General features: G+C 39.7%; 2 protein-coding genes across 3 annotated transcripts in view; both read left to right on the top strand.

Annotated features, from left to right (window-relative positions):
* Positions 1-5,411, top strand: part of LOC111341909 (transforming growth factor-beta receptor-associated protein 1) — a 30,411-nt gene extending 25,000 nt beyond the window's left edge. Inside the window, exons 26-31 of the mRNA XM_022948956.2 lie at positions 157-246; positions 873-940; positions 1,278-1,350; positions 2,374-2,508; positions 3,214-3,269; positions 4,494-5,411. Of these exons, the coding sequence (XP_022804691.2) occupies positions 157-246; positions 873-940; positions 1,278-1,350; positions 2,374-2,508; positions 3,214-3,269; positions 4,494-4,668 (597 nt within the window). The 3' untranslated portion in view covers positions 4,669-5,411. The remainder of the gene's footprint in view (positions 1-156; positions 247-872; positions 941-1,277; positions 1,351-2,373; positions 2,509-3,213; positions 3,270-4,493) is intronic.
* Positions 5,412-7,591: 2,180 nt separating this feature from the next.
* Positions 7,592-22,363, top strand: LOC111341917 (1,4-alpha-glucan-branching enzyme). Of its 2 annotated transcripts, XM_088752082.1 has the most exons (14): positions 7,592-7,722; positions 9,324-9,406; positions 11,962-12,050; positions 13,447-13,613; positions 13,792-13,907; positions 14,023-14,375; positions 15,825-16,034; positions 16,237-16,480; positions 17,416-17,514; positions 18,726-18,961; positions 19,230-19,461; positions 20,556-20,686; positions 21,238-21,355; positions 21,541-22,363. In XM_088752082.1, the coding sequence occupies exons 2-14, from the start codon at positions 9,353-9,355 to the stop codon at positions 21,583-21,585; spliced, it is 2,094 nt and encodes a 697-aa protein (XP_088608208.1). In that variant the 5' UTR covers positions 7,592-7,722; positions 9,324-9,352; the 3' UTR covers positions 21,586-22,363. The 2 variants fall into 2 exon arrangements, with proteins under 2 accessions (XP_088608208.1, XP_088608209.1); XM_088752083.1 differs by lacking the exon at positions 9,324-9,406 and having other exon boundaries at positions 7,616-7,722; positions 21,541-21,720.
* Positions 22,364-22,475: the final 112 nt, after the last annotated feature.

Genomic DNA, 22,475 nt, shown 5'->3' with positions numbered 1-22,475 from the left:
AGTTGTTTATTCTGTGCTGTGAGTTCTCACTGTATCGTTGTAGTATTTACTGTGTCCTGATCGGTCTTGTGATTAACTTAGTTTTAGTTTTACAGCACTTATCGATATGCACACTGTAGAGAGCTTTTTATTCAATAATTTTGTACTTTATTTCAGATGGAGCAGTACAATAAAGCACTCAAGATTTTAGTTTACAAACTTGAAAATTTCTCTGAGGCTGAAAGGTTCTGCGAGCTACATTCAAAGGTAAATCTAACTTGACTTCTGGAAGTCATGCTGTAATTTAAGTTGTGCTTTGTTACTGTCACATATTTTCAAGTGGCCTTTTACTGGTGGAAACTAATCAATCCGCGGAATATTTCCGCCGATATATATATATTCATGGATGATAATTGTTGCAACGTACTTTGAACGTTCAGAATGGGATACTTCTCTTTAAGACGCCTTTCTTGTCCGTGAAAATGTGGCGGACGGGAGAACGGCAGACTTGAAATTTGCTCTTCATTGAAATGAAGGTCACTCCTTGTTGTTGGTTTTCTCCCCAGAGCAGCTTTATTGCATAGAATTTAACCCTTTGACGTCTAAGAGTGACCAGCATCTAATTTCCCCTTACAATATCACCCCCTGAATCACACATTAAGGGTAGGAGAATAAAGGAAGTGATCACCAATTAAATTAGCTCTTGATTGTTAAACAAATTCTCCTTGTCAGCACCTTAAGAAATGTATAGAGAACAGTATGGAGAATATGCAAACTGATGTTAGGGTTTAGAGGCTTAAATGGGTTTGTGAACCTGTCAGTATTAACGTCAACTTTTGTGCCTAACTGGTCAGCGTTTTGGTCATGCGCGGTTTTCACCTCTCGTTCTGCAGGGAAAAGACAGAAACTTTCGTAGGAAGCTTTTCCAAACTTTGCTAGAAGTCTACTTATCACCTGATGAGTAAGTGGTAACACGTACGTTATTCAGAGGGCTCATTGTCCAGTAATTGGTTAAACTTGCGGAATAGTTCTAATAGGGTTTGGTAACCTCACATGTTTTCCAGGGTACAGCTAGTCCTTGTCTCGGTCAGAAAAACGAAATTTTGAATTTGAAGAAAATGTAGAGTTTTAATTTAATTTGCGGTCTCGAGTAAAAATCTTCCGCTTGGTAAATTTTGAATGGTATGTTAAAGTTGTTGTGAGTTCATGACTCATTTTGAAGGACTTTGCCCGTAAAAAAAAAACTGAAATGGGCCAATCATTATTTGTCAGTAGAGTCTTTTTTTTATGTCCCACAGGGACCGCGAACCGTTAATAGCACCAGCGGTTGCACTGTTAAACTCGCACATGTCGGACTTTGACACAGCAGAGGTAAGTGGCTCGTTTTCCTGAAAGATGTTTAGTATTTTTATAGATCCACGCACGAAAAAAAAAAAAAAAAAAAAAAAAAATTGAACTTATCCAAAAGAGTCCTCTACCCAGTCTGTTACGATGCAATGACAGTGACAGAGTAAGCTTGGTTCTTAGACCTACGCTCACGAGAGGTACCAAGATAAGATTAAGCCATCTTCGCACCTACTTTACTTTTGACAGTTCACCTTGTTTCCCTCTACGTGATGTTTCCCTTTGTGAGCTCGTCTTGTCGTCTTGAACACTGCGTGGAGGCACCAAGACTCTTCTTCTTCTTCTTTATTGCAGCCTCTACTGCCAACTAATATTTCTCTGTTATTTTCGCTTATTTATTCGCTGTAATGCGCACCCTTATGTGTACTCTGTTGGTGAGCATGTTTGGGGTATGGGCCGACTGACTTTAGAGGTTTAAACCTCTTGATTAATGCACGTCTAACCAAAATACTTTTATGAGAAATAAACAACACATTTCTTGATATTGTTCAACTAAAAGGAACAATCTTTGATTACCTAAACCAAAGCAAGTACTTTGGTGTTGGTCCAAACCAAGTTCTTTAGACAAACCCAAGCATGACCACCGATGAACGCCATCGATCCAGAATCAAGTCTCATAACGGTCCAGAACAAACCTCTAAAAGTAAAAAAGTTCGTGTTCGATCTTTAAGGCTCTTGAGTCCTATATCTTTTATAAAGAATGTGCAGTGTTCGATCTTAAAGGCTCTTGAGTCCTATATCTTTTATAAAGAATTTGCAATAAGCAGGAGATCACCAATCACCAATTCAGAAGCAACGTTTCTGTTCGAATAATCAAACAACATGACAGGAAAGACAATAAGCAGGAACCTCAATATGACGGTGGAGACTGGCACAGTTCTTCACTTAAATCACATTAGGGCAACCTTGTAAAAACTTGAGCCATAATTAATCAAAACAGTTCGCAACAATTTGTTCATGTTCTTTTATTTTATTTTTTTTATTCTTTAGGCGATGAAGCTAATTCCTGACGAATGGTCGATCGGTGTTATTTCTCAGTTCTTGTGTGGCTCAGTTCGATCAAGTCTCCACAGAAGTCGCACTAGTAAGATTCTTAGCAGCTTAGCACGCGGGGAAAACCTCAAGGCAAGTTTTGTGCCGTGCATTTACCAAGAAATATGATGGCTGGATTTGCTCGTAGACATGCAAAGCATAAGAAATTTTATAGAGTGAAAAAAATCCAGAAGTAGAAAATGGCCTACATTCTGGGGAATATATTTTTTCCCGATAAAACTCTTCCCGGTGGTATGTCAACATAAATGCAGTCAGAAAGGTCTAAAATCAGAGTTCTTGAAGGCGGTCACAAAGAAAATGGATTTACGAGTACATATCAGGGGACAATATTTAGATTTATCATATAGCTGGCAGCGCCCGCAGGCAAGATGAACCGAATCTTGTTTTCTGATGGACTACCCATCTTGCCCGCGCGAGACTCTCGCGTTGATCCCGCGCGTGAAAAAAGACGCGTGGAGGGAACTTACAAAGTTCGTGGCTTTTGGAAAATGTCGGCAACTTCGTTCGTCTCGCACCATAAAAAACCCAAAAGAAAAAAAAACACGGCCAATATCCAGCCATCTTGACCTCACGCCGGCGTGGTCAATAACGCATATATTTTCACCTCACTGTTGGGTAAGAACACGCGTAAACTAAGACTAAATGACAAGCGACCACGAAGAACATGAACGCCTCAAGAACAAACTTAATGTTCATCGTCTTACATGCATTTTCATTTTGAAGTATTTGGTCTCAGTTTGAATTCTGGTTTGTTAATGGATTTTGCTTTTGTTTCAGATGCGAAGTTCTCACATGATATCCCACAAAGCTAAATTTTCAGTGACGGAAGAAAAGTAATGTATTTTGTTATTAATGCAGCTACGTATCAGTTTGATCAGATTTAAAAATTTACTTTAAACTTTCCTCACTCTACCACTCCTTGTTCTGATTGTCATTGAGACCTGTGAGAGGTTTGCTTGCTTTAACTGTCACTTTGACTCTTTTACTCACACGATCGAAACATCAATTCTTTGCACTTTTTGCCGCACATTCTAGATGAGTTTAAATTAGTGTTAGATTTAAGAACTTATTGATAAATTAAACAGTATTCCCTTGGTGATATCGCTCTTTCTTCTCGTCATCTCTCTGCTTGAAAATGTATTATATTTTGAGGATAAACTTCTTTTTTGTCACTCCAGGGAGAGAAAAGTTTAATAAAAACGAGAGGAACTGAGGATACCGAGAGGGAAAACAACGCCTTAGTTCCACTGCGTTCATTTTTAGACTAAGGTTTACACTAGAGGAAATTGTTCCGGATTCCGGATTCGTCATGAATCCGAAACGTTTTAGTACCAGATTGATTTTGCCGTTTACACGAAAGTGGACGATTCCGAAATAAAAACTTCCCAGTTTGGTCGTGTCTCCGGAGATTTTGAATCCGGAATTTAAAGTGGGAACTTTGAATCCGATAACTTTTGAATCCGGAAAGTTTTGTCGTGTAACCGCTCTTTTTTCTCGAATCCGGATATTATTTCCGCCTGCAATCTTTTGAGTTTGCGGTGAAACCAAAGTGGAGGATCTGGTGCTAACATTGCTGGCGGTTTCCCGTTGCCTAATCTTGTTGCAGGTTCAGGCGATAAATTTTATCATGTGTACCACAGTATTTCTGAGGAAACGCAAATTATTATTGCAAGGAAGTTTAACGTCGGCCACACTTAATTGCCGACGACGTAGATGGCTTGGCATCTGTCCAACTCAAATTTGCCTCAGTGGCATCTGGATCTACTCTAGCCTTTTTCGGGGGAGGCATTTTCACTTTGTCGATCGAACGACGAAACAACACTGGGCTTGGTAACCATTCCATTTCGAATGTTCCCGGAGTTGTCGTTGTGTGTAAACGGTCAGGAATCCGAATATCCTTACAGTGTAAACGCCTACGAATCCGAATACTCCAAAATTGATGAATCCGGAAACATTTACGAATCCGGAAAACTCTCCTCTAGTGTAAACCTAGTCTTAGTTTTTGCTTGAACGTTCGATAGAAACTGATTGACTGCATTTTGATGTTTTATTTTCAGATTATGCCAGGCATGCCGGCGGCCCTTTAATGACCCCGCTGTAGCGCGTTACCCGAATGGCGTGACAACGCATATACACTGCGCAAGAAACAAAACTGTTTGCCCCGTGACGGGTCACGTGTTCTCATCCAAAGAACGGCACCGAGACGAGTTTACTAAAGACGAAGACGTTTGAGGGTGCTAGAAATAAATCAAAATAGGAGAATTTTACGGCACTTGAAGTTTATCCATAGAAAAGATGCTGGAAAAGTGGGTGAAATGCACTGAAATATGCAGTGTAGCTAACAAAGGAGAAATGGCCATTTTAGCAAGCATCGACGAGTGATTATAATCTATTGGCACTGGGCATTCCGCTTTGAGAAGCTGCCGATTTTTACTATGGTGTGTCGCCATTTGACGTTGTATATATTTCCAAAATATTATAAAGCTTTCTTACAGAGGAGTGAAAATATTTTTATGTAATTTTCTGTACGTCACATACAGGAAGCCTAGCTTTCAACCTTAGGTCGTGGTGCAAATTGGTTGATACAAAGAAAATAGGGATAAAGAGAAAAAAATTATAAGAGGATGATACATGAAGCTAAGACATGGAAAAGGAAGCTGAGTTCTCTGAAGCGGCGAAGACGAGGGCGAAGAAGAATTAATTATGTGAGTTACGGAGATGCAAAGGAAATAGGATCCTTTATGAAATCTATTTTCCGCATGACTTGGAAAGAACTGTTTTGTGAATAATCACCAAATGTCTGTATAGATAAACAAAAACATAAAATGGTCTTAAACCATACAAACATGTAGACAAAGTTACGATATTTTCCTGATTTACTTACCTTTTTGTACTAAAGTACTCATTACTTTCGGTTTCACCAAACCTGACCTTCAAAATGAGGGCAAGTGTAATTGTTTTCTTTTTTGTTTTTATTTGTTTGTGTGTTTGTTTTTTTTTTTAATCACAAATGAATTTTCTTTGGATGTGAACAACAGATCATGTTTGTGTCAAAGGTTTCGAACTAACCCTTGTTTCAAGGGGTTCGGATGTGAGCTATTTTGATAACCAAAATTTGATGACTTGATGGGTACATGGTGTTGGCTCACAGTACGGTGGAGTAAAGATCATTGCACGATAGTTTCATGCGACAACGTGCGTTCATCAAAGAATGAAGGAAGCAGAAAGTTTGGAGAGCACGAAAGATGTTTAAGAGTTCGAGGTACAGCCGAGAGCAGCTGTAGCTTCTTGAGCTCCCTCTAAGGGATTCGCATTTCGATGTAGTAAACTGCAACACGAATAACATCGTTCCGAGACCCTTTTCCCTTTGTCGGTGGTGCGGTGGGAAAAGGCCCTCGGAACGAGGTTGCGGAATGAACAAACTGTTGTGCAACAAAGCGGTATTTTCAATGTTTTTTTTTTTTTTTTAAGAGAAATTACTCCCACAATGCCTCTGCGCGTACACACGCGTTATCAGGGTCTTTATGAGAATTTTAGAAACATTCCCGTTTATGAATCGGAGAACTCGATTGTACTAAGCTATGCAATGACACTGGATAGTATCTTAGGATTCGAGATCTGACTGAAGCTGCGATGTTGGTAAACAAGGGGAGTCCTGTAGCCATTTCCGAGATGCTCCAAGCCTCTGCTTCAGAACGAGGCCAAGTGGGAAGACCTTTTTGCCATCCAAAATAGGTCAAATTTAACTCCAGTTCGAATTTTAATCCCTCTACACTATTTTGTTTTATCTGACATTCAAAAATTTGATAAAGATGACATGGAGTTGTCGAATCACTGATTTTGTAATGCCGCATATCTATCAATTGGTTAGAGCGCTGGACTGTTGTGTGGGAGGTCGAGGTCGATGGTTCGAGCCCCGGCCGGACCAACACTCAAGGTCTTAAAATAACTGAGGAGAATGCGCTACCTTTGTATACTATCAAGAAATGGATAGACATTATAGTCTTCTCGGATAAGGACGAATAAATCGTAGGTCCCGTCTCCTGCATCTATTAATTAGTTAATTTGGTTAGGCAGGGGACGTTAAAGAACCCACTCACAAGATTACTGTGATGTGGTCTGGCCTGTTTACTGGGAATTGGGGGGGAGGAGGGGGCATCTTGAAATAAGTTTCCTTCGATTGTTAGTAAACTGCTGATGCAGTCTGGCCAAAGTCCCCCGAAAAGTGTTGTGATTTGATCATATCCACATGTTAATTTGCGCAATATAACTTTATTAAATTATTATTATTATTATTAAATTATTATTATCGAAATGGGTGAGTGATGATAACGATAGAATGCCGAACTTTAAATTCGCCCGATTTTGATCCGCTGTCACCTATTGCTTCTGAGTAACTTCGTAGTCCGACATTAGTACTCGAGATCATTAGGCGAAGAGAGAGCATTTCAACATTTGAAGAGGGTGACCCTTTTCAATGGAATGATAGAACGGTGGAATAGCGGAAGGGCGGAATATCCTTAAACACAGAATGACGAAGTATCCTACTACGCGGAATGCGTTGTTGTATGAAACAAAGTCTTACAAAAAGAGGTATGGCAATGGAATAAGAAAACTGTTAATGATCAACAGGCGAAATTAAAACGTACTGAGAAGCGTAGTTTAATCCTAATTCTCTGATGGAACGTAGAGAAAAGAGGAATAGTAAGGTTCTTGATTCTTCCGATTTTTTATTTTTATTTTTGATTTAAAATATTAGATTTAAGATATTAGATTTTTTATTTTGATTTTTGATTTAGTATTGGATTTCGGACACTAGCGTCCAATTACCCGAGTTTGCGGGGATTTTGGATGCTATTGTGCGATTTTCGATTTTAGGCGCCAGTGTTTGATTTTGGATTTTGGACAGTGTCCAATTTAGGATTTAACATCTCAAATTAATAGAGATTGATGTTTTTCGTCTTGTCGCGAGTGTGGAACAAAGAAAAACGACCGAGGAATTGAACCCTCGGATTTCACACTGCGATACTCTACCACTGAGCCACAAAGAGCTGGACTAGAATACATCAAGTTTTTAAAATCCCTTTCGCAAGACTGAAGGACTTATCACTTGTCTATTCCCCACACACCCCACCCCCGCCACTTCGCGGCAGGAGGTTGAAGCATCGAGGGCCAGGCTACTAAGGAGGTAAGTGACGCAAGATGGCGCCCGGCTCGTCAGGTGATTCATCGGGTCAATTTTCTTCTTAATGCAAAGTCCTGTGGGCAACCATGGCGTTCAACAAGGTACGTTTCACCACAGTTATTATCTTTGTACCATAATCTTGGTTTTAAACTTGCCGAATCGTGGTAGTTAGGTTCCTAGGACTCGCACTGGCCCACTTTTTACCAGTTAGTGGCAGTGCGCGCGCCACGAAGCGTTGATCGATAATCTCCATAAATTCGATCTGCGCCGGGAATAGAACCTCCTAGGCATGTTAGCTAATTTTCATTTTTAAAGAAAGTGAAAATTTGCAATGAGTATGCAAGTATCAGGTTTACATCTGTTTGAGATCAACGATTTTGTAAGTCACTTGCCTCGTGTCTTTATTATACGCTCATATTTGAATACTGAACTTGAACAAAATTTTTTTAAATATAGGCTTACTGTAGTTCTGATGTAATGAAACACTAGCGCGTGCTGTAAGAATGAGTTCCAAAGGTTATTATAGTCTGTCATAGCATGGAACAGGGTGGTATTTCATGGTACAGGGAAGGAATTATTAAGGTTACGTTAACAGCATTTTGATGAAATATTCATTAATGACACATTAATCATGCGCATTACTCTTGATTAGAAGAATATGATTTGGCACTGTTTCCTTTCAATAACACCATTCAAGTACTCTTTCTTCCTTTTGTTTGTGTTTTCAGTGGTTAATACTCTTAAAGTTATTTACTCTATTCTGAATGTTTTAATGGTTGATATTTTAATATCAATAAATTCTTCTTCACAAAACTACAATGAATATTATTTCCTTACTTTACTTTTACTTATTTACTTTACTGCGTATCCCTTCAATTCCCAGAAGTGATTACCAGGTACATATAACTTCTCTCTATAATTTTCATACATTATCCAGCAACCAGGTAATAAGAATACTTGAACTTATCGGTTGTAAGTTTTTATCTTGATCTAACACTAAATTCCTGTTACTGCTATACAAGGAAATGTGTAGTAGCTAGAGGGGAGAGTTAACAATCAGATCTTGGGAGCTGGAGGGTCAGTGTGGGCTCTCTGTGAATAATTTTGTCCTTTTTCTAGCTAGGATATTTTTCTACTTTTCAAAGGTTTTTATGTTTTGTTATCTGTTTGATTAAATGTTATTCACTTTAGGTCATTAATTTTTCAGTTGTGAATTTTGTTGCTAAAAATATGCTGCATGAATAGAAATGCTTCTTTCAGTTCTCAGTAGATGTGCAATTTTTCTTATAATTACCAACATGACATTACTTCATAAGATGTGGAGAGAGTTATTTTGGTTGTAACATTAGCCTTTAATGAGTGTGTGTTTTGATACAATCAAAATCATTTTACCATATACACTTTCAGATGTTCACATTATTTCTTGAATTACATGTATACTAACTTACCAGGGCCTGTGCTCTTTAGTAATATATACATACATGCAAGCATATACTTTTATTTAACCTCTAATTTAGAGCAGCTAAAGATAAGCTAGTATCTTTGAGTTACCAGCATAATTCTAAATACTACTAAAATGTAAAATGTATTTTGAATTTTTTAAACTTTTAATTACATGTTGTAATGGATGGATCTACTCCAAATGTAATTTTAACCACAAACTCCTGCACAAGTTCAAATTTGCTCTGATCTGTTTATGCAGATTTCAGTCCCATGTGAGGTTACTGAAGAATGAAGCGCACAAAGGCTCAGAGACATAATTTATACATTTTTGGCACACAAAAGGTAACCTGCACCACACTTTGGTGTTTCGTATACTAACTGCTCCTTATAATCTGTCCCTAAGTTATAACACAAAGTAAGCAATGCTTAATATCCAGTGACCTGGAGATCACTAGCCAGTGGAAAAGGTATTGGCCAAATGGTTGGCATGACCAGGGTTGTTGTAAAAAGTTATAATAATATTATTCATGCATTATCTGAACTGAGTAGGTAACTGAATTGAGTTATGCGTTATGCGTACTGCTTGCGACAAACATGTAAAGCAACATGCCCTTCTTAGTGGGTTCCGGGAGCATGCTCCCCAACTTAGCAGTAATCTTGTTACAGCAAATTAGAAGAAAAAAGGAAGTTGGCCAACTTGGAGATAATGATATAATGATCAATAGGGCTACAGTTTTTAAAATCCATGAATTAAGAGTCACTGGCCATAAATATTGAGAATCCGTGGACAGTTGCAAAATTTCATAATTCATTTTTTTTTTCTAAAGGACCCTTTTAATGAACCTTGTCTGAAAATCATATCCAAAAGTTCCACTCTGCTTTTGAAAGCAGGATTGCATCACATTGTAGCATATGAAGTTGCAGAAGTTGCATAATTTTTCATTGCTTTATGAGGGGGACAATGGCCATTTTGCCGCATTTTGAACTTTTTTATTTTTCGGAGAAAGAAAAGTGCAATAGAGCTTTTTGATGTGATTTTCGAGTAAGGTTCTTTAAAGGGTTCCTTTAAATTAGAAAAAATAAAAAGAATTACAAAATTTTGCAACTGTAAGTAGATTCTCTATACTTATGGTCAGTGGCTCTTAAAATGTTTTTTGTTCTTGTAATTTTTTAATATGACTTTTTCAATTTTGATTTGTCACTACAATGTCATTGCAATAACATGCAGCTGTGATTACTTATGCAGTTTGAAATAGTGCAAGAATGAAGTTGAAGTGAGGCCTTGACTCATTCAAACATATTCTTGACCTGAATAACAGCAAAATGTGTTTACAAGAGTAGATGATGATCCGTGTTTTTTCACATGGCATTCTTACATGTAATAAAGGCTGATAGTTTCTAAAGAAACGGTTAGGGGTTGCGTCGGTGGGGGTAATGAAATAATTTGGATATATCAACAAAGTTGAAATGGTAAATTGGCCACCGTAACGATTACAAAAGCTGACGTTTTGAGCGTTAGCCCTTCGTCGAAGCGAAGGGCTAACGCTCCAATGAAGGGCTAATGCTTGAACATCAGCTCTGGGGAAGGGCTAACGCTCGAAACATCAGTTTTTGTAATCGTTATGGTGGCCAATTTACCATTTCAACTTTAAACAACAACAAACATATGAAACATATGTATGAACTGCGGTTATGAAACGTATATGTGCACGATCCTTCGCAGTAAAGCACTATTTGAGCAATAGTGAAAATCAGACCTGAAAAAAAAAATTTCAGGCCTGTACGGGATTTGAACCACTGACCTCTGCGATACTAGTGCAGCGCTCTACCAATTGAGCTAACAAGCCAACTGGGAGCAGGCCATCAAATTAATTCGACATAAACCCGTAGATGATAAATCAAACAACAACAAACATATGAAACATATGTATGAACTGCGGTTATGAAAGGTATATGTGCACGATCCTTCGCAGTAAAGCACTGTTTGAGCAATAGTGAAAATCAGACCTGAAAAAAATTCAGGCCTGTACGGGATTCGAACCACTGACCTCTGCGATACTAGTGCAGCGCTCTACCAATTGAGCTAACAAGCCAACTGGGAGCAGGCCATCAAATTAATTGATGGTCTGCTAGCTCAATTGGTAGAGCGCTGCACTAGTATCGCAGAGGTCAGTGGTTCGAATCCCGTACAGGCCTGAAATTTTTTTCAGGTCTGATTTTCACTATTGCTCAAATAGTGCTTTACTGGGAAGGATCGTGCACATATACATTTCAACTTTGTTGCTATATCCAAATCATACTTACGTGTAGCTCTCTTTGTGCTGTAATGTCTTAAACACACTTTAACATGCACTGTGCTCTCATTAGATGGTATTCAGGGTTTATCCACCAATGCATGTGTCACCTCTGTCTAAATTATTAGGGGTGTTAAAAATAAAACCTTAAGAATGTTATAATTCTTTTTTTATTGCTCAATGCCTGGCTTAAATTAAATTGGAGGAAAAAAAAAAGAATCCATGATCTCATGAGATGTCATTTGATGATGCCAGGATAGTGAAAGTGATGAATATAAGGTGGTTAAATTGGGAAGGAGTCTAAAATGCCCCTGTATTTTTCAACAAAGTCGTTAGATCTATTTTGTTTGTCGAGGCTGTGCCGTGCATACATGTGGGCTTTACCCTCGTCACTCTTGAAATGAGAATGGTAATTGACAGACTGTGCATCTGTTTTTAGCATATGGTATAATTTTTTGTGTGGAACTTAAAGGATGTATTTTTCCATTTTGTTACAAATTGAATTACCATGAAATCCATTCCCTCCCCTCCCCTCCTTCCTCCCCCTCCTCATCCCCCTCCCCCAAGAAAGGAATCACTAAAGCATTTTAATTTTTATTACAGATGGTAGATGACCAAGTAGTTCCACAGTTTTCCAAATTTCTCCATGATGATCCCTATGTTAAACCATACCAGACTGAGATAGAGAGAAGGTGAGGTTGCCGCTGGTGTCTTCTGTGCAACTTGTACACATACAGTGTATGTTGCTGCAGATTTCTCCAAATTGTGGGGAATGTACATGTACAAATAGATTTAGTTTAACTTCGCAACTAAAGAAGTGGAAAAAATGAGAGTCGCAAGTTGTTTGGAGGTAAAATGCATGTACTAGTGTAGAGTGACAAAAACTATTTTGTTGCGTTACAACTTTGTTCTGAAACTTCTGTAACGTATGAAACAGGTTTAACCCTTTACACTCTTACATCAGTATTTATATTCTTGATACTGTTTTCTTTATACTTTTCCAAGGGTGTTGACCAGGTTTAACCCTTGACACTCTTACATCAGTATTTATATTCTCCATACTGTTTTCTTTATACTTTTCCAAGGGTGTTGACCAGGTGTTTAACCCTTGACAGTCTTACATCAGTATTTATATTCTCCATACTGTTTTCTTTATACTTTTCCAAGGGTGTTGACCAGGTGTTTAACCCTTGACAGTCTTACATCAGTATTTATATTCTCCATACTGTTTTCTTTATACTTTTCCAAGGGTGTTGACCAGGTTTAACCCTTGACACTCTTACATCAGTATTTATATTCTCCATACTGTTTTCTTTATACTTTTCAATGGGTGTTGACCAAGAGAATTAATTTTATGAACAATCAAGAGCTCTCTTAGTTGTTGATCCTCTCCTTTATTCTTGTCACCTTAATGCAGGAGTTTGACAGGTGATATTGATAGAAGAAATTAGATGCATGTTGAAGTCACTCTTAGGGGTCAGAAGATATTGACATGCTTAACATAACATAACATAACATCAACTTTATTTCAACACGATAAGTGTTTAAAGCTTCGCGCTTATGGGGTCGTGCATTTAAACTAGTCCTAAAACTAATATCTATTACTAACTTACATACAACGTAAAAGTAAGATTACTAATAATTAATAATTATAAAAATTTGTTCAATATATGTGATATAATCTGCACAAGATATCATTAAAAATAAATATAGATCACAAAAATTAACTGTTGAGGCAGATGTTACCTTAAAATGAAAATCTTTAAATTCAATGATCTTACTTAATCTTGAATCTATGCTCTTTCAAGTAGCATGAACAAGGTCTGCATTCCTAGATGTAATTGTATTCCAAAGAACAGCCCCTCTATAAGTTACTGAACGTTCTAAATAGCAAGATTGAAATCTTGGTATGCTTCAGTCAATAACTGTATTTCAGAAGAAACGCCCAAAGCCTCTTCTAACTTGGTACTTGGGGATCAAATGGCAGACCATAAAGATCTGCTTGACAGTGTTTACCAGAGAGAAACCTGGGTAAGACACAATAGTTGTGTTCTTACTTGTGTCCATCTGTTTCTTTATTGTTAACAGGTACAAGTGTTTGTCCAGTCTAAAGAATGATATTGAAAAGAATGAGGGTGGAATGGAGAAATTCAGCAGAGGTTATGAAAGGTTTGGGATCAACAGGACTCCAGAGGGTTTGATGTACCGTGAATGGGCACCAGCCGCTCATGGAGTGTATCTCACTGGAGACTTCAGTAAGGGAAACTCTTTCAATGATTGCTTTTTTTCATCAGCATTGGCTAGTCCGTGTGAATTGTTTGATTATTAAGTGACCTGTGGCTTCTCTAGTTTGTTAACTCCTGGCTGGATCTTGCTGGTATGTGAAATGGATAAAAACAGTTCTTCCCATTGTGAATTACTTTTTTTTCGCAGATGGCTGGTCCAGAACTTCTCATCCATGTACCAGAAATGAATTTGGAGTCTGGGAGCTAGCCCTTCCTTATAAGGAGGATGGCTCATCGCCAATCCCCCACGGATCAAAAGTTAAGGTGGGTGTGGAAGGTTTTTTTTTTTTTTTTTTTAGTATCTTTGTCTAAAGGGAAAGATAAAGTTTTGTCAGCAACCCTAAGGAGTAAGTTGACTCGTTCGTGATTTTCTATGTAGGTTTCAATTCAGCTTGAAAATGGTAATTTAGTGGACCGCATTTCTCCTTGGATTCGTTATGCCGTGTGTCCCGAGGACAACATTCTGTATGAAGGAATCCACTGGGACCCTCCACAGCCATACCAGTGGCAGCACAGCCGGCCCAAGAAAACCTCAGGCTTGCGAATTTACGAGGCGCACGTTGGGATAGCCTCACCGGAACCAAAGGTAGCAAGTTACAAAGATTTTGCGCTCAACGTCATTCCACGAATAAAGAAATTAGGATACAACTGCATACAGCTTATGGCTGTCATGGAGCATGCGTATTACGCCTGTTTTGGTTACCAGGTTACCAATTTCTTCGCTGCTTCCAGGTGAGGAGTTTGATGTCGTTCTGACAGGTTTAACGCTTTAACTCCCATGAGTGACCAAGGAAAAAAGTTTTGCTTACTATATTAACACAATATCAAGCAGACAAGTGATAAGAATGAAGAAAACTTTTTTTTACTTGATCCAACACCAAATTCGTTTAACTCGCGGCATAAGTATTATGGCAGACGGTAAGGAGAATTGCAAATAAGATCTGCGGAGTGAAAGGGTGAACCGTTCTCAAGAGAAGTTCATGGCTGAGTGAAGTTGTCAGGTAAAGCTGAATACAGTCGAACCTCGATTATCTTGACATCGATTATCCGAACTTTTTCTCTGGTCCCCTTTTTTTCATGAATGTTAATGAGCTTTGATCATCAGAACTTTAAGGCGTAAAAAATTCAGAGATTGTGTTTAAAGTCAGGAAAAGTGCGTTTAACCCATTAACGTCCAGTGCGCCCGTATGCGCCCATGGGGACCCACACCCTTTCTACGCCCTGTGACGTCATCAATTTTAACTCTGGAGCACGAATTCGAGCATGTACTTGAACGGGTTGAAAATATCTTGCAGACGATACCAGAATGAGCGCAATTGAGTGGAGGAGATTGGAGAAATAGCCAAAAAACCGTGTCACTTTGACTGGAAAATCTGCACGAAGATCGTCTTTCACTACCCACCTACCTTTCCGAGCATGTGCTTTGAAAATAATGAGTAGTTTCTGAAAAATCTCTACACCAAAATGAAGCCTACTCAATTTCCAGCAAGTGAGGAGAAACTTTAGGCAAGGAGAGGGGAAAAAAAGGGCAGGAGAAAGAGAGAAAAGTAGAAGTCGTAAGTGGGGCGTGACTTTTCAACCCAAAAACTATGTCCAAATTTTGCTCTCTGCGCGTGCCCGAGATTTTCAGGCCGCCATTTTGCATTTGGATCGAAAGGCCGTCGAGTGCACGAGCTGTCAAGTGGTTTTGGGTAAGTTCGAGCTTTTAAAACCCCAACAGTGACCCGAAATCTGCTGGACTAGCTTCAAAACACAGTTTTCCACAAAAGCTGCGGCCGTTAATGGGTTAAAACAGCACACTACTTCCTCCGCTTTCAAAAGATCGAGCACTTGGAGACAAAGAACATTCGGATGCGTTCAGCTGAATGTGTTATCTTCATTTCTTTTGTTTACATAATTGTATCATTAATGATCATATTTTCGATTATCCGGACAGTCTCGATTGTCCGGACCATTTACCCAAGTCCCAAGGAGTCCGGATAATCAAGGTTCGACTGTACTGATAAGACTTGTTGATAGGCAGAGTGGCTGAGAAGGAATTAAAAAAAATGCGCGTGAACCTTGCATCCAGTATTTTGTAACAACGAATAATCTTTAAGAAAGATATTAGAATTTTTTTAGTGAACACCCTGACACCTCTCTAGGATCCGCAATGCCATTCATATTTTGGTTCTTTTTTAGCCGTTATGGTACGCCAGAGGAGTTGAAAGAACTCATAGATGTAGCACACGGTAACGGCATTTTAGTACTACTAGATGTGGTGCACAGTCATGCCGCGAAGAATGTAATGGATGGCTTGAACGAATTTGATGGATCACAAAGCTGCTATTTCCATGGGAGCGGTCGTGGATTTCATTCATTGTGGGACAGTCGACTGTTCGACTACACTCAGTGAGTAGACCTAACCGCTTTTTTTTTTTTTTTTTACAGTGAATAACTTTTTCTTTCTTTATGTTGTATACTCTTCTCTATGGCGTATTTCTCGCTTGCACGGATGTGACCTTCCTAAACTTTCCGCGGGCTTCTCATCTCGATGAACGTTCACTGACGTTTGAATCAACTGTTAAATGATTTGAACAATCTGTTTATTCAGGTGGGAGGTGCTCCGATTCCTTCTGTCCAACCTTCGCTGGTACATGGAATATTACCATTTCGATGGCTTCCGGTTTGATGGTGTTACGTCAATGATTTACCACGACCACGGAATGGGACATGGATTTGGTGGAGATTATCCGGATTATTTTGGACTTGGAGTAGATACGGAGTCACTTATCTACCTCATGTTAGCCAATGACATGCTGCATACAATTTATCCTGATGTTATCACGATTGCCGAGGTGAGATAGACTGAAAAATCAAATCAGTGTATTCGGTAAAATCCATCGAGTTGTCGTTCAGACGGGGGATGTCCTGGACGTAAAAAAATTTTATCTTTGTTGTTCCATTCATTGGCAAAGTGCAGTTACTGGGTCGAACTAAAGGTTTACATTCTTCACCCTAACATCAGCGTGCATATTCTCCATACTGTTCTCTCTACATTTCTTAAGGTGCTGACAAGGAGAATTTGTTTAACAATCAAGAGCAGCATTACTCAGTGATCATTTTCTCTATTCTTACGACCTGAATGGTTCATTCAGGTGATGTTGTAAGAAGAAATCAAAAGCTGGTCACTCTTGGGTGCAAGTAATTGATTCAGAGGTTATACGAGTACATTTACGAGCACATGTGAGGCGTGAGTAGTGCAGTGGTCAGTGCGCTGGACTCTGGGTCAGATGGCCCGGGTTCAAGTCCTGGCTGGGGCTTGACGTTGTGTCCTTAAGCAAGACGCTTCACTCACATTGCTTCGTCTTCTCGGATAGGACGTAAAGCCGGAGGTCCCGTCTCCTGCACCTATCAATTAGTTAATTTCGGCAGGGGACGTTAAAGAACCCACATCACGAGATTACTGTGATGTGGTCTGGCCTGTTTACAGAGAATGCGGGGAGGGGGCATCTGTAAAATTTCTTTATTTATTGTAAACTGCCGCCGGCAGTCTGGAAAAGTCCCCCGCACAGTGTTGTAAAGCGCATCAGAGCATATACATGGAAATGCGCTATAGAAATTGATATATATTATTATTATTATTATTATTATTATTATTATTATTATTATTATTATTATTATTATTATTATTTACCGTCGAGACCAAAGTTTGAGTCCCTGGAGGGGAGATGACCTTAATGAAATAGGTTGCACCTCTAAAACTCATTTTACGCTTCATGTATCATTGCAGGAAGTGTCAGGAATGCCTGGCCTTTGTCGTCCAATCACTGAAGGTGGAGTGGGTTTTGACTATCGACTAGGAATGGCTATCCCGGACAGATGGATTAAGGTGAATTCTCTGAAAGATCAATGCTAAGCTTACTCTGTAATTCTGCTCTTATTTCTCCAATATGTAAAATATATGTGATAGCTGAGCGGGAAAAATCAGACACGAATTTTTTAGAATAAAAAGGTTCAGGGCAGCAAAAGAATAAATTGAATTGAGTGTCGAAAGAAATCCAGGATTGGTTTGGGTTTTGCTTTAATTATTATTCTGTGGCTGGCCATGGTCTTGATTAGTCACAAACAAAGCTAACATCAATCGCCTCCTAGTTACTTGCGCTGCTCCCACTTCAGACAATATGCGTTCTGTCGCTTTTCGTTTCATTAGCTCTGATGATATTTTCTTATGATCTGACTGAGTTTTGTGACTGCTATGGTTTTGGATTTTCGACAGTCAACAAAACAGTGCTCTGAACATGTACGTTATTTATTCACTTTCACTGTGGCCATTTGACAATAGCTTCTTTCCATAAGCGGCTGCCGACGGTGTAATGAACCTGCAGATCAGGCTTAATTTGGGTGAGCGAGTGCTCAGTATTTTCCTAGCGAGAAATGACCGCCATTTATATTCTAATGGCAGCGGGAGACTGAGAAGAGAGAGTAATTTGTAGAGAGGGGGTAAGTGACGATCAAAAATAAGGAGAGGGGCTGTGGTGGGGAGTGAATATTTTTGCCCCCTCCCCCTGTCTCCCTCTACCTCCCCCTATCTCCCCCTACCTCTCCCTACCCCCTACCTCCCCTACCTCCCCTACCTCTCCGTACCTCCCCTACCTCCCCCTACCTCTCCCTACCTCTCCCTACTTCCCCTACCTCCCCTACCTCTCCCTACCTCCCCTTCCTCTTCCTACCTCCCCCTACCTCTCCCTACTACCCCTACCTCTCCCTACCTCCCCCTACCTCCCCCTACCTCTTCCTACCTCTCCCTACCTTCCCCTACCTCTCCCTACCTCCCCCTACCTCCCCCTACCTCTCCCTACCGTCGACTCTAACTCCAAATTAAACATGGCCGGTTAATTAAAGGATCGCGCGCTCCTGATAAGACGCCTGCACCGCAGGCTAACGGTATAATTGACGGCTGCGCGCAAAAAGGGGCCGGTAGGAGAAACCCAAACAGGAAACTTGCTCGCAGGCTAAGCAGACGGTGGTAAAAGGATTTATAGGTGGTGGTGGATCGCCGGTAACTGCACTTTACTGAAACCTCTGACGTATGTCTTGAAGGTTCTAAAAGAGCTGAAGGACGAGAACTGGCACATGTGGGACATTGTCTGGACTCTCATCAATCGACGCCACAACGAGAAAACCATTGCGTATACAGAGAGTCATGACCAGGCCCTTGTCGGCGACAAGACTATTGCCTTCTGGTTAATGGATAAAGAGATGTACACGCATATGTCGGAGACAATGCCGCTGACCCACATCATCGATAGAGGATTAGCACTACACAAGATGATTAGGTAAAATACTTATTTGTCGTTTCCTTCAGGACTGTATTCTCATGTCTCAGTTCTCACATCAAGACAAGGTGATGACTGTTTCTAGGATCGTTGTTTCCCACCGTTGTTGTTGTCCCGAAGCCGAGCAAGAACACACTTTAGGTGTCCTTTTTGCTAAACATTCTGGACGTATAGAAAAACTTCTCGGAAATGCGAGTTAGGGAGCTCAGCAGAGGAGAAGGGAAAAATTAACTTCTTTAGAGCCGCTTTTATTTTTTTTACTTTCTAGATTAATAACCTTTGCTCTGGGAGGGGAAGGCTACTTGAATTTCATTGGAAATGAATTCGGACATCCTGAATGGTTGGATTTCCCACGCGAGGGGAACAACAACAGCTATCACTATGCACGCAGGCAGTTTAATCTAGTGGATGATCCGCTGCTTAGATACAAGTGTCTGTTCGAGTTTGACCGGGCCATGATGCAGCTGGAGGAAAAATACCATTGGCTAGAGTCTTCTCAGGTGCGTGGCTAGTGTCAAATGCTGTACCTACTTTATTTGCATAAAAAGAAAAAAAGAACTCAATCAGTTAGCAGCTTTATTTCCTAGCGGTTAAATTGACGTTCAGTTTGACGCACTATTTTGTGCTGCAGCTCTGTGATTGATGCTATGTAATTATTGAATGAATGGGAGGGCCGGAAGGGAACATATTTGACTCGAGTTTATTACGTACGGACCGAACGCAGCGAGATCCGTGTGCATCATGACCGAGAGCCAAATATTTTTCCGTTCGGCCCAACCAAACTATTTCAATAAGCTCATGTTTCAAACCGGCAGTCTAAATCCCACAGGGATCAACGAACGCTTTTCATTCCACTAATTTACTCGGGTTTTTCTCGTTGCCATGTTCCCACCAATAACGTAGCTCCATTTTCTGCCTTTGAAAGCGCACACAACCCACAATTCCTCTATTCGCTCCGACGAAGGGCTAACGCTCGAAACGTCAGCTTTTGTAATCGTTACGGTGGCCAATTTACCATTTCAACTTTGTTGATATATCCAAATTAATTCAATAAGCATTTTATCATGTGATCACTAATTGTTGAAAGTTTCAACCTAAATAGGACTCGATAGACGGGCACACGCAGCCACATGAGCACAAAAAAACTCTGCAATTAACACTTTTCCTTGATTTTTTTTCAAGTCAGAACAAGAAATTCCCAATTCCTTGAAAAACGCGGCTTTTTTTTTTTCTCATTTCTGTGGTCCTTTAAGTTTTTGCAACAAAACGACGTGAGGGCAGCGGGGTGGGACGGCTTTTTCCGAACCGGCTCACGTCAGTCCGTCCGGACCTGCACACGTCAGCTTTTGCTATGGTTTTCTGTGGGATTGTGCGAGCGGGCCCGGACGGGTCACATGATAATAAAAGGTATATTTTCATGTTTTGGTCAAAAGGAGTTCCTTAAATTTTGTAGTAAAGGTAGGCTAGTTTCTCCGTAGACTTCCGTGACGGCTGACATAAACCACACCCTTTTCTTACGAGATACGTCACGAAATGCTACTCCTCTCGCTCGTAGAATTATTCAAAGTATGCATTGTTGTCAATTTTGTTCCAGGCCTACGTTAGCTGTCACCACGAGGATGACAAAATCATCGTATTTGAAAGAGCCTCCTTGATGTGGGTTTTCAACTTTCATCCCACCAAGAGTTTCGCTGACTACAGAATCGGCGCCAGCATCGCTGGAAAGTATCCTGAACGAAACCTATCAATAGATTAATCTTAGGCTATTTTGTTAATGTATTTGATAGATGAATTCGATTTGAAAAATCTTGTCAGATACTAGAATTTCTGTGAGGCTCAATTTCTGCGGTGTGCTCAAGTTCGGGGAAGAGGCACGGGCTCATTTTTCGAGCAGCGGTTGATAATCGAGTTCAAACTTCCCGGTGTGCTTGTGAAAGGGAGCAGTATGCCATAGAAACCGTACTATTTTTATCTCTGCCACTGAAAAGCAAACATTGGGATCTCAATAGTCGGTTAAAAAACGTCTTTGGTCATACTTTTTCAAGACGGAGAGGAAGATAACATGGTTTCTGGAGCACGTTTCTCTTATTAAGTCTACACAACTTTTTAAAATTATTTTTATTCTTTTTTATAAAGCAAACTTGCGCAAGCGTTTGTCTCCTGGAGTGACTGGGGAAACCCATTCCTTATTCCATTATTTGGAAGGTAATTAAGACTTAGAGAAAGAAAAGATAGTAGCGGATGACTTCAAAACTTTTCTTAACAATTAATTACAGATATAGAATAGTTTTGGAGACAGATTCAACTGAGTACGGGGGGCACAAGCGATTGGATCCAAACTGTGAATACTTCGTAGACAGCCAGCCATGGCATGACAGACCATTCTCTCTTCTAGTAAGACCAAGTTAATTGTTTGGCAAAAATTCTTACGCGACGTAGCTGTGAATTACCTCTCGTCCCCAGACCCTTTCCCTCCTTTTTTCTTGTCAATTCGTATCCAGGTGTTTCCTCTACTTACCGAGTATGACAACATCGTCACAAGTGCATTATGTTGTTTCCCTTCCTTTTTTATTTTGTAGGTCTACATTCCTTGCCGTAGTGCTCTTGTTCTAGCTCCTGTATAACATTTACTTCATGGACCTATTTAACAGATCGTGTGGGAATCTCTGGAATTGTTTTTACACTGAGAAGAATTGCTCTTTGTATGTGGTGGACGCAGTTCTTCACAGGATATATTATATCATTAAACTTACTCAGCCATTTACTTGTGGCATATTGTACGTCGACATACAAGTTTTTCTTTATTTGAGCTGAAACATTTTACAGCAAGAAAATTACATTCTTAAAAAAAGGAATAATGTAAGAACTTCACTACACAAGATCATGATCATTACTCCGGATTGGAAGTCGAGTGAGTTTTCCCTTTTTAGGGTATTGCAGAGTGTATTGAGAAGTATTTTTTGTACGAGAAAAGTATGAATCATATGGCAGAATTATCCTCCTTTAAGTTTAAAGCTTGTTAAAGAGTGTAGTCAATTTTGATAAGGAAACGATGGAGTCGTTTGACGATTTACCGTATATTAATTAGATATTAAATTTTGGTGTTAACCCTCTAACTCCCATGAGTGACCAAGACAGAATTTGTCCTTACAATATCAATACAATATCAAGCAGACAACTGACGAGAATAAAGAAAAATATCAATTAGGGAATTATTAGTTGATCTGGTACCGAATTCTCCGAATTTTCGTCATACGTTCAGTAAGGAGAGCTGGTAGTCAGATATTAGTAGTGAAGAGGTGAATGGTAAGGGTTGATTGGTATTAGCGTGTAACGTATGAGGTGATGGGTGTCGTTGTATAGAGGAGCAATCAATTGAAAATAAACAGTTCACTTGGGACATTTCTTTTTTTCTGTTGATGTTGTGTAAATTTCCGATTCTTCCGTAGTATGTGAATAGACTATTCACACGTGCTTCTTTAAACACTTAGTGCACAATACCAGTGGACTCTGG

This window comes from Stylophora pistillata, chromosome 3 (assembly GCF_964205215.1).
Source record: "Stylophora pistillata chromosome 3, jaStyPist1.2, whole genome shotgun sequence".
Lineage (NCBI taxonomy): Eukaryota > Metazoa > Cnidaria > Anthozoa > Scleractinia > Pocilloporidae > Stylophora > Stylophora pistillata.
This window is presented reverse-complemented; position numbering and strand designations above follow the sequence as displayed.

Excerpts from the sequence above, each read along its gene's own strand:
- LOC111341917 (XM_088752082.1), top strand. The coding sequence starts at position 9,353 with ATGAAGCGCACAAAGGCTCAGAGACATAATTTATACATTTTTGGCACA. Across the intron at positions 12,051-13,446 it reads CAGACTGAGATAGAGAGAAG|GTACAAGTGTTTGTCCAGTC; the intron begins GTGAGGTTGCCG and ends TATTGTTAACAG. Across the intron at positions 19,462-20,555 it reads ATTGGCTAGAGTCTTCTCAG|GCCTACGTTAGCTGTCACCA; the intron begins GTGCGTGGCTAG and ends ATTTTGTTCCAG.